The sequence below is a fragment of the Cervus elaphus genome, chromosome 3, assembly GCF_910594005.1.
Source record: "Cervus elaphus chromosome 3, mCerEla1.1, whole genome shotgun sequence".
NCBI classification, from domain to species: domain Eukaryota; kingdom Metazoa; phylum Chordata; class Mammalia; order Artiodactyla; family Cervidae; genus Cervus; species Cervus elaphus.
The window spans coordinates 15,537,549-15,553,670 of NC_057817.1; the positions used below are offsets into that span (position 1 = coordinate 15,537,549).

The 16,122-nt window shown below is 33.7% G+C and overlaps 1 protein-coding gene across 1 annotated transcript in view; it reads left to right on the forward strand.

The window, feature by feature from the left end:
• Positions 1-16,122, forward strand: part of LRRIQ1 (leucine rich repeats and IQ motif containing 1) — a 189,013-nt gene that overhangs the window by 34,181 nt on the left and 138,710 nt on the right. Inside the window, exons 10-11 of the mRNA XM_043880603.1 lie at positions 12,031-12,224; positions 12,718-12,845. Coding sequence (XP_043736538.1) covers positions 12,031-12,224; positions 12,718-12,845 — 322 coding nt within the window. The remainder of the gene's footprint in view (positions 1-12,030; positions 12,225-12,717; positions 12,846-16,122) is intronic.

Below are 16,122 nucleotides of genomic sequence, written 5' to 3' on the forward strand. Positions count from 1 at the left end.
GCCAGTCCAGGCTTCTTAGTTTACAGATGGAAAAACAGACCTACATAGTTTTCATCTAACTTCTGGCATAGGTGGGACTAGAATCCACATTTCCTGATTCCTGTTTCAGTATTTTTTTTTCTCTGCACAACCTGTATGATCCTGAAGGACTTCTGATGGAAATTGAAAATCTCATGTGTAACTCAGCACATTTGTACGTAACTGTCAAACATAACAGTCATGGACCAACTAAAGGAGGTAGACCTTACCAAACACTTATTTAGTGGAAACCTTCTGCCTCATTCAACATCTTTACTTTTGCTGTTCCTTACAGGAAAGTTTTTTTTTTTTTTTTTCTCCTGTGGCAGGAATGTTTTATTAGACCATTGGCTCATTTCTATGGGAGGAATTCTTTGAAAAAGATATTTATAACAAGTATAGCCAAATGCTAATTTTGCCGCAGGCAATGGCTTTTTGAGGAATAAACATACTTGACTTCAGTTTTATTTTGTGGGACCTAGGAAACTTTTAAAGGGCTACTAAGGAATATATTGAAGCTGTAGACTCAAGAAGATTTAAACAATTCTGTATTATATGAAAGTCCTTTGAAAGAGACTATTGAATTTTGGGGGGTTTTATTTGTTTTGTTTTGGATGCGTTGTGGAAGAAATGTCAAAAATTTTGACTGGGAGAGAATAATTTTCTTAGGGATGTTGAGAAAGTAATGATACTCTAACATAAGTCTTGCTGTAGGTCTATTTTGCTCAATTCTCATCCTTTATTTGACAACAAAGAATTTCTAAGATTAAAAGAGGAAGGGGGGCAATTTATTCTAACTTCCTTCCCATCTAGATTCCGCCTTTTGATCCAGTGCGTTGACTGGATCAAATTACTGTTTAATCAGTTGTACATAGACATTTCTGAGTGTGTATTAATATCCTATTCCTTCTTCAAGTTTTAGCTCAAACATATCTCTTTGAAACCTTATTTGGTCACTGCAGTTACAGTTTTCTAACTCATTGTTTTTATGAGGATGATTGTTAGAAAACAGTAATTATTACTTTTAGTACAAACATGTGAAAGTGTTATACATGCTACTTGAAAATATTTTTCTTAATCCTCCCAATAGTATGAAATCATTCCCATTCCACAAGAAAAGGAACAAAGGATTAGAGAAGTTAAATAACTTATTTATATATATAGCTATTTTTCAAATAGGCATGTGTTATTGAAATTCAGGACTTCCTGCCTCAGGGCCTGTTCATTAGTGATATACCCTGAAGTGAAGTGAAGTGAAAGTCGCTCAGTTGTGTCGACTCTTTGCGACCCCATGGACTATCCAGTCCATGGAGTTCTCCAGGCCAGAATACTGGAGTGGGGAGCCTTTCCCTTCTCCAGGGGATCTTCCCAACCCAGGAATCGAACCTGAGTCTCCCTCATTGTGGGCGGCTTCTTTACCGGCTGAGCCCCAAGGGAAGCCCAAGAATACTGGAGTGGGTAGCCTATCCTTTCTCCAGTGGATCTTCCCAACCCAGGAATTGAACCAGAGTCTCCTGCATTGCAGGTGGATTCTTTACCAATTGAGCTATCAGGGAAGCCTAGTGATATATACCATACTGCTTGTTGATTAAATGGGGCGCTGATCCTGTTAGCATAGTCCCAGAGAAACATGATTTACATGACTCCTGTGATGATTGTTGATTGCAGATCTTTATTGTCATAGCTTTTTTTTTTTTTTTTGCTTTAAATATTTTTACTGTAACACTGGAAAAACACAAATGAATTTTTTTGGACAATCCATTTTTGAGGCCATGCTATCTGGTGCACACAAATTTATAACTGTTATAGGTTTCTGTTAAATTGACCCATTTTATCATTTTTTAATGTCCCTTTTCAACTGTATCAGCGCTTTCTTCCTTAGTCTTTCTTGTGTGTCTGACAAAATCTCACCAGCTTTCTTTTGAACTCAGGATTTTTCTGACATTCTTAAAAATTATTGAGAACCTCAGTTAGCTTTCATTAATGTGAGTCATATATATCAATATTACTGTATAAGAAAAAACTGAGATGTTTGTTTTTATTTGTTAATTCACCATTTAATAAAGTCTTTGCATTTGTAATAGTTTTAGAATAATAACTGTATTTTTAAACCAAAAAATACAGTGAGAAGAGGGTCATTGTTACACATATTTGCAAATCTCTTTAATGTCTCACTTAACAGAAGACAGCTGGATTTCCCTGTGTCCTCTGCATTCAATTTGCTACAATATCACACCTCATATAGCCTCTGGAAAGCTCCACTATACACTCTTGAGAAAATGGGAGTAGAAAAGACAAATGGCCTCTTAGAATTATTATGAAAACAGGTTTAACTCCATGAAATCTTTAAAAAGTATCTCTGGATGGGACACTGGACCACAGTTTGAGAACTGCTGTTTACATAACACATCTTTCTCTAACCTTTCACTTACGGTATTTCTACAAGTTCTCTTTTTGGAATTTTTGTATTATAACAGAAAAATGTGTTGTTTTGTTATTGTTTTGTCTAGAATGCCTGACAAATTCAGTTTGATTCGTAGCCTGTAAGTCCCTGATAGTGTAATCAATAATTAAGTACAATTATTGAGATATTTGAGTTTAAATTACTCTCTTACTGTTTGATTCTATTTGTTCTTCCTGTTCTATTCTTTTTTTCCTCTTTTCTTGCCTTCTTTTGCTTTTGCTGAGGATTTAAATTATTCTATTTTTCTTTTATATTTTCAGTTTTATATTATTTTACTATTCTTTTGGCTTACCATAGATGTTATATCATTCCTTCTTTCTTTGCCAAATCTAAGTTTATTTACCACCTTCTTCTTTATTCCAAGGCAATTCTAGGATCTTAGAAAATCTAATTTATTCCCTCCCAACTTAATGTACTATCAGTGAGTTATTAACTCTGTGTGCATATATATGTGTCTATATATGTGTGCTTTGAATGCCTTAAGACAACATTATTTTATAATGTCAGTATAATTTGGATTTTCCAAATTTGCTGACATGTTGAGTGCAGCACTTTAATAGCATCATCATTTAGGATTTTAAATAGCTCTGCTGGAAATCTATCACCTCCATCAGCTTTATTGGCAGCAGTGCTTCCTAAGGCCCACTTGCCTTCACACGCCACAGTGTCTGGCTCTGAGGGGAGACTATACCCTTGTGGTTGTCCGCATCATAAAGATCTTTTTTTGTACAACTCTTCTGTGTATTATTTCCATCTCTTCTTGCTGTCTTGCATCTCTTCTAACTCTTAAGGCATCTTATTTCTTTGTGTATTTCATGTGTTTTTTTGTTACCTGTTTATTTCCCTTAGGACTTAAACTTTGTGATTTTTCCTAGTTGTGAGATTAAAGTTTGTTCGTTAGAGACTTTTTCAGATTCCAAAGGACAGAAGCAATATAGAATCATTTGTGCTACATCTTTGGTGGAAGTTTTCTGCTCACCATTGTTGTGAATTTGAGTTGCAAACCTATGGGAGAGTCAGCTTGTGTTTATTATTTTAAAGGGAGGACTGTTTCCCTTTTTCACTGAATCCTGAGGTTTTGAGATAGATAGATAGTTTAATTTCCTGTCTTCCGGTTGGGTATAGCTGATTGGGGTCCCAGTTTACTTGGGGTTGTCTGTCATACTTGCTTACTATTGGTGAATTTTAAGTTTTGTTTACTCAAACTGTGAGGCTATAGAAATTGATCTTCATATTCATCCGATTTAACAAGTTTTCCCACTCTGAAAACTGGCTTTGCCAATCTGCTTACTTCTCTTTGCCTACCATACCTATCCAGATTTTGGACTCAGAATTCTTCCGTTACAGCTCATTTGGAAACACTTTAAAAAAATGTAGTTACTGTTTTTAGTTGTTTTCAAGGGTAAAGATCTCACTATCTGAACAGAAATTTCTGGAAATGGAATTTTGTATCTTTTTCTAATTTTTAATCTACACCATCTTATTGTCTATAAATTATAATGTAAAATGATAAAATAGCAATTCATATTCCCACCATCCAGATATAGCCAGTATTGATGAACTTTCTAGATTGTTTTCTATCTACTTTAAAAATCACTATTGTAATATTGTTTTGAAATTAACTTTATTCACTTAACAACAAATTGTGAATAATTGTCCATGTCATATTCTTTTAAAATTCTAGTTGAATTTATCAAGTAAATGATACTTGAGCAGATATTCTGTCTATATCCATTTTCTATTTCCATGAGGACACAACACAGTCTTAGGACTGTACAACAAGTTATGAGTTTTATATTAAAGTAAAGCTATTTTTAGAAAAACAGATTTTTATATTTATAATAGAAATGTGAAAACTATAAATAATTTATATGTGTTAACAGAAAATATATTTCATGCCTATTATTTCAGGAAAGTAGAAAAAAATTTTCACAGATAACTAATAAGAAAATAACAACTGTAATAAGCATAGCTAATACCTGAATAGAGGTTCAAAACTCTTTGAGGAAAAAAAAAAAAAACTCTTTGAGGAATAGCAAATGTAAAATGGTAAACAAAATGACCTGCTTTGTGAAGAGGATATGTTACATGAAAAAATGTGGTCAAAATATGAAATCACTTGCTTGAACACTATCTGTAACAATTCAGGCAATGATGCCAACTTTTTATATGTAAATAAATCTACTTAGGATAAAGATTAGTTAAAGGTTTAGATAATTTAGTTAAAGAAGGTTTAGATAATTAAGTAAAGTTTAATTAAATATTTTAAAAAGTTTAACAAAACCTATGATTACTAAAGTATATGTAAAGAGATGTGTTCTAGGCATATATTTTTTATTCTAATAGTGAAGTAACAGTTTATTTTTTTTAGTCCCCAAGTTGTGTCCGACTCTTCTACAAGCCCATGGACTGTAGCCCACCAGGCTTCTCTGTCCATGGGATTTCCCAGGCAAAATCCTGGAGTGGGTTGCTCTTTCCTTCTTCAGGGGAACTTCCTGACCCAGGGATCAAATCTGCGTCTCCTGCACTAGCAGGTGGATACTTCGCCACTGAATGACCTGGGAAGCCCTCGTGGACATTGCTCCATTGCATTTTGATATGTTTGTTTCTGCGGTTAAACTAGAGGCTAACTTGATTTTACTCCATCATAACTGGTTTCTGCTCAAATACCTGAATAACATATCCTTTGTCATTGATTAATAAATTCAGCAAGACATCTTATTGTCAGTAAACCCACATAAGTTTTTCTTAGAATATAATGTTGTTTTTAAACTATAGATTTTTCTTCCTTCATTTCTGGAAACTTTTTTTTTTTTTTTTTTAATATATTTGAAAGCTTTTTTGGCTTGGTTCTATTTCTCACTCATAGATGATCCATATTTTGGTTGACATTGTCATGTCTGTTTTTATCTAATTAATGTAATCTCTGTCATTTTATCTTCTGCTTCTAAATATTTTATTCTCAGTGTGGCTATCTCTTCTTTGTGAGCCATCCAATCTTTAGTTCTCTGTCCTGTACACTGGTTTTTCCAAATTATTTATCACTTCTGTTATGGTGCTATTTTGGTCCATTTGTTTACCTACTTCTGTTATTTTAGTATATTTGAATTCTCATTACATTAAATTTTTTTAAATGTTCTTTCCTAGCCCAAAACATTTTCAACATATTTTATTCTTTCTCATGTTTTTTTTCAGAGTAGGATCCTTACTATATTAGCTATATATTGTTCTGAAGCAAAGTATCTCCAAATTTAGCAGTTTAAAACCACAGACATTTATTATCTCCTGTTTTCTGTGGCTCAGGTGCCTGGAATTGGCTTGGCTGGATGGCTCTGGCCCAGGGCTTCTCTTGAGGCTGCAGTGAAGCAGTGTCACTGGGCTGCCATCATCTCAAGGCTCAGTGAGGCTGGAAGATCTCCTTTCCGTCTCACATTCACATGGTTGTTGGCAGACCTCAGTATATATTTTTTAGGTGATTTCCTTCTCTTTTTCTCATTAGGCATACACACGCATGCACAAATGCACATCTTCCCCATCCTCCCCCATTGTTAATAGTTAGGCCAGTGTTTTGTGCATCCTGCCAAATCTCTTTTGCCATTTCACTAAATTTCCTTTAAACTTTGATCTTAAAATCCAACAGATATGCCCTCCTGTCTATGAACAGTGTCCCCACAATTGGGCTGTTTAGCAAACCCTTCTGATGATTGATAGCATCAGTTTCTTTCTCATTTTTGTCCAGTCCAACTACCATTTGGTGATAGTGGTAGTCAGTATTAAATATGGAATAACACTTCTATTCAGTACTTGCTCTGATTTAAAAAAAAAAAAACATTGTTTTTAAAATTATTATACAATAAGTACATTCTTATTTAAGAGGAGAAGGAAATAGCAACCCACTCCAGTATTCTTGCCTGGAGAATCCCATGGAGAGGAGCCTGGTGGGTTACATTCCGTGGGGTCACACAGAGTCAGACACAGCTGAGTGACTAACAGTTTCTCATTTAAGAATTACAAGATAGAGAAGTATCAATGTATACAGGTTAACTGCTCTCTGTCTGCTTCCTCCATTCTTTCTTATTTTGAGGCATAACCACTATTTACAGTTGCTTACGAATCAATCTGGGACTTCCCTGGTGGGTCAGACTGTAAAGCGTCTGTCTACAATGCGGGAGACCCGGGTTCGATCCCTGGGTCGGAAGATCCCCTGGAGAAGGAAATGGCAGCCCACTCCAGTATTCTTGCCTGGAAAATCCCATGGACGGAGGAGCCTGGTGGGCTACAGTCCATGGGGTTGCAAAGAGTCGGACACGACTGAGCAACTCCACCACCACCACCACCACAAATCAATCTAGGTCTTGTTCTATGAAATACAATCATAGAGGTGTATATTTATTATAAGGTATACTCAATAGCTAAAATCCTATGTATGCAACTTGGATTTTACATGCAAAAATACATCGTGGGCATTCTTCTATGTTAGACTAGTTCATATTGAAGATTATACATATTCATTTTATAGATGCTCCATGATTTATTTGGGCTTCCCTTGTGGCTCAGCTGGTAAAGAATCCACCTGCAATGTGGGAAACCTGGGTTTGATCCCTGGGTTAGGAAAATCCCCTGGAGGAGAAAGGCTAGAATACTCCAGTATTCTGGCCTGGAAAATTCCATGGACTGCATAGTCCATTGTGTCACAAAGAGTTGGACATGACTGAGCGACTTTCACTTCTCTTCATAATTTATTTTACTATTACCCTTACTGATAGACATTTAACTTTTATCCATTTCTTTGCTTTTTAAATAATATGGCAAGGAGTCTCTCTATATGTTACTTCATAGTTGTGTGTGTGTGTTACTATATAATTGATTCCTAGAAGTAGGCATGCTCAGTCCAATATTCCTTAGTATCTGAGGCTTGAAGTCATGCTAGTTTCACCAGATTGGAATCTCTGATGGAATCTCTATGGATAAGTGTACCTTCTCTGTATATTGATAGAGAATCGTGATGTCTTAATATCTGAAATTGACTGATTTGTTGTTGTTCAGTCACTCAGTTGTGTCTGACTCTCTACAACCCCATGGAATGCAGCACACAGGCTTCCCAGTCCTTCACCATCTGCCAGAGTTTGCTCAAACTCATGTCCATTGAGTCCGTGATGCCAACCATGAGATCCAACAATCTCATCCTCTGTCATCCCCTTCTCTTCCTGCCTTCAGTCTTTCTCAGCATCAGGGTCTTTTCCAGTGAGTCAGCTCTTCCCATCAGGTGGCCAAAGTATTGGAGCTTCAGTGTCAAAATCAGTCTAATTAGCTGATGAGCTTTAATTCTTCCTAACCTAACATATCACACCCTGATTGTTGTCTCTCACATGTTCAGGCAGCCCTGAGTGGTATGTTCAAGGAACAGCCAGGAGGTCAGCTTGTTAGAATGAACCAAGAGAAGGGGATAGTAGAGGATTAGTTCAGAGATGGGGTATTGTGGGCCATTTTAAGGACTTTGAAGGGTCTTCTCACCATTATCAAATATCTAAAAAGTAGGCGACACTCACTGTCTCCCTTCCACTGCACTGTGGCTTTCCTTCTATTACTTCATGGGAACCTCTAGCAAATTCTTCTGCTACATCATTACTTGCCAAAGCAGTGGCCTTTTCTCCTTCTTTGCCCACTCTGGCTCACACTGTCGTAATTTAGTGTAAATAGAAATACCTTTGATAATTGTAAAATGTATATTTATTCATCACTGTCATCAGCACAGAATCTCATTTGCTTTTTTTCTTCCAATTATTCTCCTGCTTTATGTGCTGTTTCCTTTTACTTTTAGCTTTTGTGCCAGATTATTGGCCTTTCTTCAGTGTGTAACCTAATGTTTCATTCTTGGTTCTCCTCTTAGGTGATTGTTGAAAAGTTTCACAAGTTCATTCCCTGATCTAAATGAGCTAATAGAAAATCCTGCTCTTGATTGGCTCTGAAAAACTTAAAAGCAATGTGCGTGGCTTTTAAAAATATTAAGCTTATGGAAGTAGATTGCTTAAGGTATTTAAATATTTGATAAAGAACATTTTATTTTCTACAACTACAAATTAATATTAATTAGCATTTCCTTTTGATTGAAATGACTTACTTGCTTCAGCAGGTTAACTGATGTTCAGTTCAGTTCAGTTGCTCAGTCATGTCCGACTCTTTGCGATCCCATAAACCACAGCACGCCAGGCCTCCCTGTCCATCACCAATTCCCGGAGTTTACCCAAACCCATGTCCATTGAGTCGGTGATGCCATCCAACCATCTCATCTTCTGTTGCCCCCTTCTCCTCCTGCCCTCAATCTTTCCCAGCATCAGAGTCTTTTCAAATGAGTCAGCTCTTCGCATGAGGCGGCCAAAGTACTGGAGTTTCAGCTTCAACATCAGTCCTTCCAATGAACCCAGGACTGATTTCCTTGGGGATGGACTGGTTGGATCTACTTGCAGTCCAAGGGACTCTCAAGAGTCTTCTCCAACACCACAGTTCAAAAGCATCAGTTCTCTGGTGCTCAGCTTTCTTTATAGTCCAACTCTCACATCCATACATGACTACTGGAAAAATCATAGCCTTGACTAGATGGACGTTTGTTGGCAAAGTAATGTCTCTGCTTTTTAATGTGCTGTCTAGGTCGGTCATAACTTTCCTTCCAAGGAGTAAGCGTCTTTTAATTTCATGGCTGCAGTCACCATCTACAGTGATTTTGGAGCCCAAAAAAAGTAATGCCAGCCTTTTTTCACTGTTTCCTCATCTATTTGCCATGAAGTGATGGGACTGGATGCCATGATCTTAGTTTTCTGAATGTTGAGCTTTAAGCCAACTTTTTCACTCTCCTCTTTCACTTTGATCAAGAGACTCTTTAGTTCTTCTTCACTTTCTGCCATAAGGGTGGTGTCATCTGCATATCTGAGATTATTGATATTTCTCCCGGCAATCTTGATTCCAGCTTGTGCTTCTTCCAGCCCAGCATTTCTCATGATGTACTCTGCATATAAGTGAAATAAGCAGGGTGACAGTATACAGCCTTGACATACTCCTTTTCCTATTTGGAACCAGTCTGTTGTTCCATGTCCAGTTCTAACTGTTGCTTCCTGACCTGCATACAGGTTTCTCAACAGGCAGGTAAGGTAGTCTAGTATTTCTATCTCTTGAAGAATTTTCCACAGTTTATTGTGATCCACACAGTCAAAGGCTTTGGCATAGTCAATAAAGCAGAAGTAGATGTTTTTCTGTAACTCTCTTGCTTTTTCAGTGATCCAGTGAATGTTGGCAATTTTATCTCTGGATCCTCTGCCTTTTCTAAAATGAGCTTGAACATCTGGAAGTTCTCGGTTCACGTATTGCTGAAGCCTGGCTTGGAGAATTTTGAGCATTAATTTACTAGCGTGTGAGATGAGTGCAATTGTGCAGTAGTTTGAGCATTCCTTGGCATTGCCTTTCTTTGGGATTGGAATGAAAATTGACCTTTTCCAGTCCTGTGGCCACTGCTGAGTTTTCCAAATTTGCTGACATACTGAGTGCAGCACTTTCACAGCATCATCTTTTAGGATTTGGAATAGCTCAGTTAGAATTCCATCACCTCCACTATCTTTGTTCATAGTGATGCTTCCTAAGGCCCACTTGACTTCACATTCCAGGATGTCTGTCTCTAGGTGACCATCATGATTATCTGGGTTGTGAAGATCTTTTTTGTACAATTCTTCTGTGTATTCTTGCCACCTCTTCCTAATATTTTCTGCTTCTATTAGTACATATGATTACAAGGAATTCTAAACTGAAGTATTTTCTGTTTCAGCAGATTTTAAATTATATTGAAGCTAATATATATTTATTATTGTATGTAATATATATTATCTAATACCTTGGAATTTATAACATAGTTGGTTCATTTTAGTCAAATATCTTATAGGGGAGAATAATTAACTCCTTGATAACATCAGATAATAATTTTCTCTTGTTCATAATTGCTATTTTATATTACAGGAAAATACCATTACATTAATTCTAAATAAGAATTTTAAAAAGTAATATTGTTGTCTGAATTTAAATTTGAGTCTTTCTTTTGTTTCTTTGGATCTTCTATGCCTTTTCCTGCTTCTCTTAGGTATGCAACATTTGTCATTATATGAAAATTTACATTTTCATATAAAATTTTTATGAGAAATAATCATCCGTAACATTAAGTTGCTTTATTTTACTCCAACTATTAGATATACTGTATTTAAAAAAATTTTTTACTTAATATGTATCTTTGTGAAGTATTTTTACAATATACTCAGAATTCAAGTTATCACACTATCTGAATTTTTAAAAGATGATACAGAGTATTAAGTTTTCTTGTGAAATCTTGGTAATATTACTTGATTCTTCATTTTATTTCTCCATTGTGGATATAAACAGACTATCTGCCCTTTCTGTAAATCACAGTGTATAATAAAAAGAATATATCTTGGATTAAATGCTTTAAATTCCTTCAGGAAAAATTAATTACATATATTCCCGATTTTAATTTGTATTCATAATTATGTTTCTTTTAAGATGATCTTTTAATTTATTATCATATAACATTTTTGGTAGAAAAACTCTATTTCATCATTTAATTGAAGAAGATATTTTGTGAGGGCTCTACAAGAAATCAGAATGAGGTTCAATTCTCTAACATCTAGTTCAATGACTCCCATCTGCACGATACTCACAGAAGACATTCTTCTTACTAGTACTTACTCTAAACCTTAAATGATGTTTCCAGTTTCTGGAAATGCTTATTTCATATAGCAGGGTAGTAACTACGGAGAACTTATATAGTCGAATATTCAATTTACATAAAATTTTTTATATTTTTAATATCTTCCATGAAATTTTTATAGACTTCCTTAGCATCTCTTTCCAGTGATGACTCATTTAAACAACCATCTCAGTTTTTCCTTTATAGTCACTGAGCTATAGTCTAATCTAAGGCTCCTGTGATATTTTTTAGAAGAAATCATTGATTTTAAGTTTATTTGTGTAAAAAGGAGGCCACTTGTCACAATCTTATAATAGCAGAAAATATACTAATACTTTATTGATATTAATAAGTTATACCTACTTCATTAGTGAATCTAAGCTAGACATTTCAATGGTATGAAAATTACATTCTGTTAATATGTAGCCAGCTTAACCAAGCATTCAAAAGTCAAAGACTTTGAAACTGAATTGAAAACTGTTTTTTTTCCCAATGATTCTACCCCCCTCCCTTGCTATATTTTCAATTGAAAAAACAACATCAATGCCCAACATATGGCTTCTAGTATTTTGTTAAATTTTGAAGTGGAACATAATTGTCATTCAAAAATATGTCTCTTTAGTATAAGTTCAAATAATAATAAATTTTACACTTACACATATTTTTTCCTCAGAAAATTGGGCTAAGTCTTATAATTAGGAATATTCAGAAATAAAAATATGCAGTTATTTAGAAGAAAATTGCAACTCTAGAGTTTGGAAGAATGTATGATAAAGTGATCCTGGAAATGTTTGTTTTCTTCCAGGTGGCTTAGAATCATTGAAAAATCTTCAGCAACTAGTTGTGGACCATAATCAGTTAATTAGTACAACAGGTCTTTGTGATGCACCTACCCTTATATACCTGGATTGTTCATATAATCATCTTACTGAAGTGGAGGGCATTGAAAACTGTGGATTGCTGCAAATACTGAAGTTACAGGGAAATTATCTAAGTGAGGTAATTGACTTGAATTAATTTGATTAACACAACATTTTTCTTTAGCTGCAAGTATCAACCACACATTTTAAAAGCAGTTTGTTTAATTTTTATTCATTTTGCTTATCAGCTGAATTTGATTTCCATTTTAAGCTATTATGTACTTTTCACTATTTAAAAACTGTTCAACATTACTACAATATCTTATAAACAAGTTAATTCATTAGTTTTTTATAATACTAAAATATAGATCATAATTTTTCAGTTATGATTCAGTGTATAAGTGGGACCAAATTTATCTGCAATTGTAATTAAGATTTGTCATGAGGACTTCTAATTTAAAATATGCAAATTATGAAAATAATTATTGGAATTTTATTTATAATAACTGATTTATGATATGCTGTTTATCAGAATATATCTGTTAGTTTTGGTAGGCTTTATATTTTTTAATTTGGTTAAATGACAAAAGTGTTTTGCTTAATATAAGCTAATAAGTCAAATTTAAATATAGCTTCCATTCTTGGGGAATCACGTTCTTCTCAGAGAATTGCACTTGAATGATAACAGCATTTCAACTGTGGAAACATTTTCTTCATACTGGCTGCCTTTACTGCAAATCCTGACTATCTCTCAAAACAGGTACAAGTATAATTTGCTTTATTAAGCTTAAAGGCAGTGAATGATTAATGTAAATATGTGATCTTCATAACAAGTAGAAAAGCTGTTAGGTTTTCCCAATAATTCAAGGAATGTACATTACAATAACTTGGTGCATAAATTATAAATCTAACTTCATGTATTGACATATCCTCAAATTTTAGTAGGATTTTAATTGTACTGATCTTACTCATTTTGTTCCTTCTCAAAAATGTACTTATGGAAATTTCTCAGGGCAGATTTGTTTATATTTGTAAAGATACCCTCCTTGGAAAATATAGGAGGTAGTTAATTTAATTCAGAAGGATGTCTCATTCTCTCAAATGGTACTTATTAAGTCCTGGAAGAACGATTTTTAATCTGCTCTCAACTTGCATGTCTTTTTGAAACTGTTAAGACAGATTTAAATTTGATTTCCCTAAGGATATAAAGTAACACTTAAAAAAATACCTTAATATTAAATCGAGATGTGTACCTGCCATAGAAGATCCATTTAAAACCACCAAACATCTGGATCTTTGCAGAGAATAGCTGTCTAAAACTGAAACTGAAACAGGAGTACAAGATGTATATGTCTCCCTCTGTTTAATATTTCATTGAGGCCTATTAACTCTAATATGATTAATTTGGTCATCAAAGGCACAAGAAGTAAGGGATAGGAGTTATCTTTTACAAGAAGTTGCTTCTGTGAGTGGTATAATTCTTGCAAAACAAGTGAACAAAGACAACTCATTGTTTCATATATATACATATATATATTTTTATATTTATATATATCACCTCCCAAACATAATTTTCTTTCAATTTCTGTCACTGTAGTGCTTATCCTTTGAGTCCTAAATGATTTGACTTCTGCCCATTAAACTATTCCAGAATTTGACATGTCGAAAACTGAATTTGTATTTTAAAATTCCTTCTAGTTGTTCTAATCATTTCTAAAATATGAAAGTTGATTTGCCTTTAAAAAGATATTTATTCCTGAGCAGCACTGTCAGATAATGCTATTTAAGTAATTTAGACCATCACATATTTATTGGATCTTTTCACAATATTTTTCAGGTAAGAAATACGATTTCAGTAGACATACTCAGTTATGCTTTGGACATATGCAGTAAATCACTCAGTTACTGACATATCTAACATTTTATAGAACTAGACTCCATGCCACATTGGTGAGCATAGTAATCTTAAAGAGTTTAGAAAATATTTAAAGCATCAACATTTTTGAGAAATAATTCCATTATTTCTTTGGATGATTTAAATCATCAAAGGAATATTTTGCTTTTAAAAATTGAAGTTAACACTAGCTAATAGGCTTTTGCCTTATCAATATGATGTGTCTTATTTCTCATATCAATTATAGATGACCAGGAATTTTATAAAATGAACTATTTAAAAAATTTTAGAGTTGATAACAATAATTGGGATACTTAAACCAAATAATCCTTATTTATAATTTTGTTTGCAGCAATTAGCTTCATAACATTTGGATATTCAGGTGGTGTTTGCTGTATTGGGTAATGCACAACTGAGTAACATGTGTCCTTACCCTCAAAATCTCTTAGAAATAAAATAACAATCTGGTGCACTTAGCTATATAAAAAGGTGGTAAAATTGTATAATATAGGCTATTTTGCATTTTTAAACAATATCATTTATATTTGAAAGGTTTTTTTTTTGTGGGTTTATGAAAGCTTTTTGCATAAATAACCTACCATTTCTGAAAGGATAAGTGAATAAGTCCTGAGGGCACCAGGGAAATATGATTGATAGAAATAAACATATAAATTAGTGAAATTATTTCCTAAAATCAGTGAAAAAATAATTTTCTTACTAGGTATTTTTCACCAGAAGCTAATACCATTAACTGTAGAAATTACCCATTTTATGGTAAGCTTTTACCATGTGTGTTGACTTTTTCAGAACTTCTTTAGGTTTGGTAAAACTCAGGGTCAACAGATCTGGCTGGGTTTGAATTCTGAATTAACAACTTACCTGTCAGTTGACACTGAGCAAATCTTTTCTCACCACCTGATCCTCAGTTTTTTCACATATAAAAGGTGTGGCAATACCTACCTTACCTATTTTACGGGATTTTGATGATTATTCAAAACAATAATGTATGTCAGTGCATGTTGCAAACCTGAGGAGAATTTTATAAATGTGATATTTGGATTTGTGGTTGGCATGTCTTTTAAAATGTACATTTTTAAAAAAAATTTTTGATAAATATTTTCATCACAAGGAAGAAATTATGTGTCCACATGCTTTTTTCCAACAAATCAAATACATATAAAGAATGATGTTTAGTGCTTATTGTTTGAAATACTTGTTTCATCCTAACTTCTGTTTTGAATTTTCATTAGGACATGTGACTGTTTTAAGTTTTTCTCAGTGGAGTTCTAACTGGAAGACTCTCCAGCTTCATAAGTCTTTCCTCTTCCAGTGAGACTCTAAGTAGGAGCAGAAAGTGGAAACTATTACCCATTGGCTGCTCATTGTACAAATCTTTTGCTTTTTGTCGTCTTTGAAATTTATATCTTTTTTATGCCCAGGGCTAATGTGACAAGGTCAAATGGTATTAGGTTTTCACTAATGTCCTTTGTCTTTCTGGTTTGAATTTTCTTGGAAAAAAATATACACAGAATGTCAGTAAAAGGAAAGTTATAGAGGTTAAAAAAAATGATTCTACTATTAGGTTTCTGCCATCCTAATGAATAGTCATAAAGGTGAATGAATAGCCAGTTTTCTTGATGAAAATTTCCAAAAAAAAAAGAATATGGTTCTAAAAGCATGATTCTCTGAAAAGATAAAATTCTGATATTATAAAAAATATCTGGTTAAACCAAATATTTCTTTATATGAAGAAATACTTTATTTTTATGAAGAGAATTTTATTTTCAATTTTAAAACTTTTTGGTTATTTTTAGTTAATGTCTCTTATAACCTATATGTTACCAAATGTTGCTACATATAACTTATGGTTAAAAACATGAGATATTCTGAAAAAAGAGAAAAACTCAGTATCTATTAATCTTTCAAAATCCTTTTAGCATAAGGGCAAAGATTTAGTATTAGAAATATACTAAAGGTAAAAAAAAAAGTAAGATTTTATTTTAATAAATGCATTTATTAGAACTGTATTTTAAATTTCTTAATGATCTAAATATAATAATATAATGATCTAGAATGCCTAAGTAGGAAATGTCATAAAATTAGTACTCAAATCCATTGATTATGTATTGGAAAAGTTTTACAT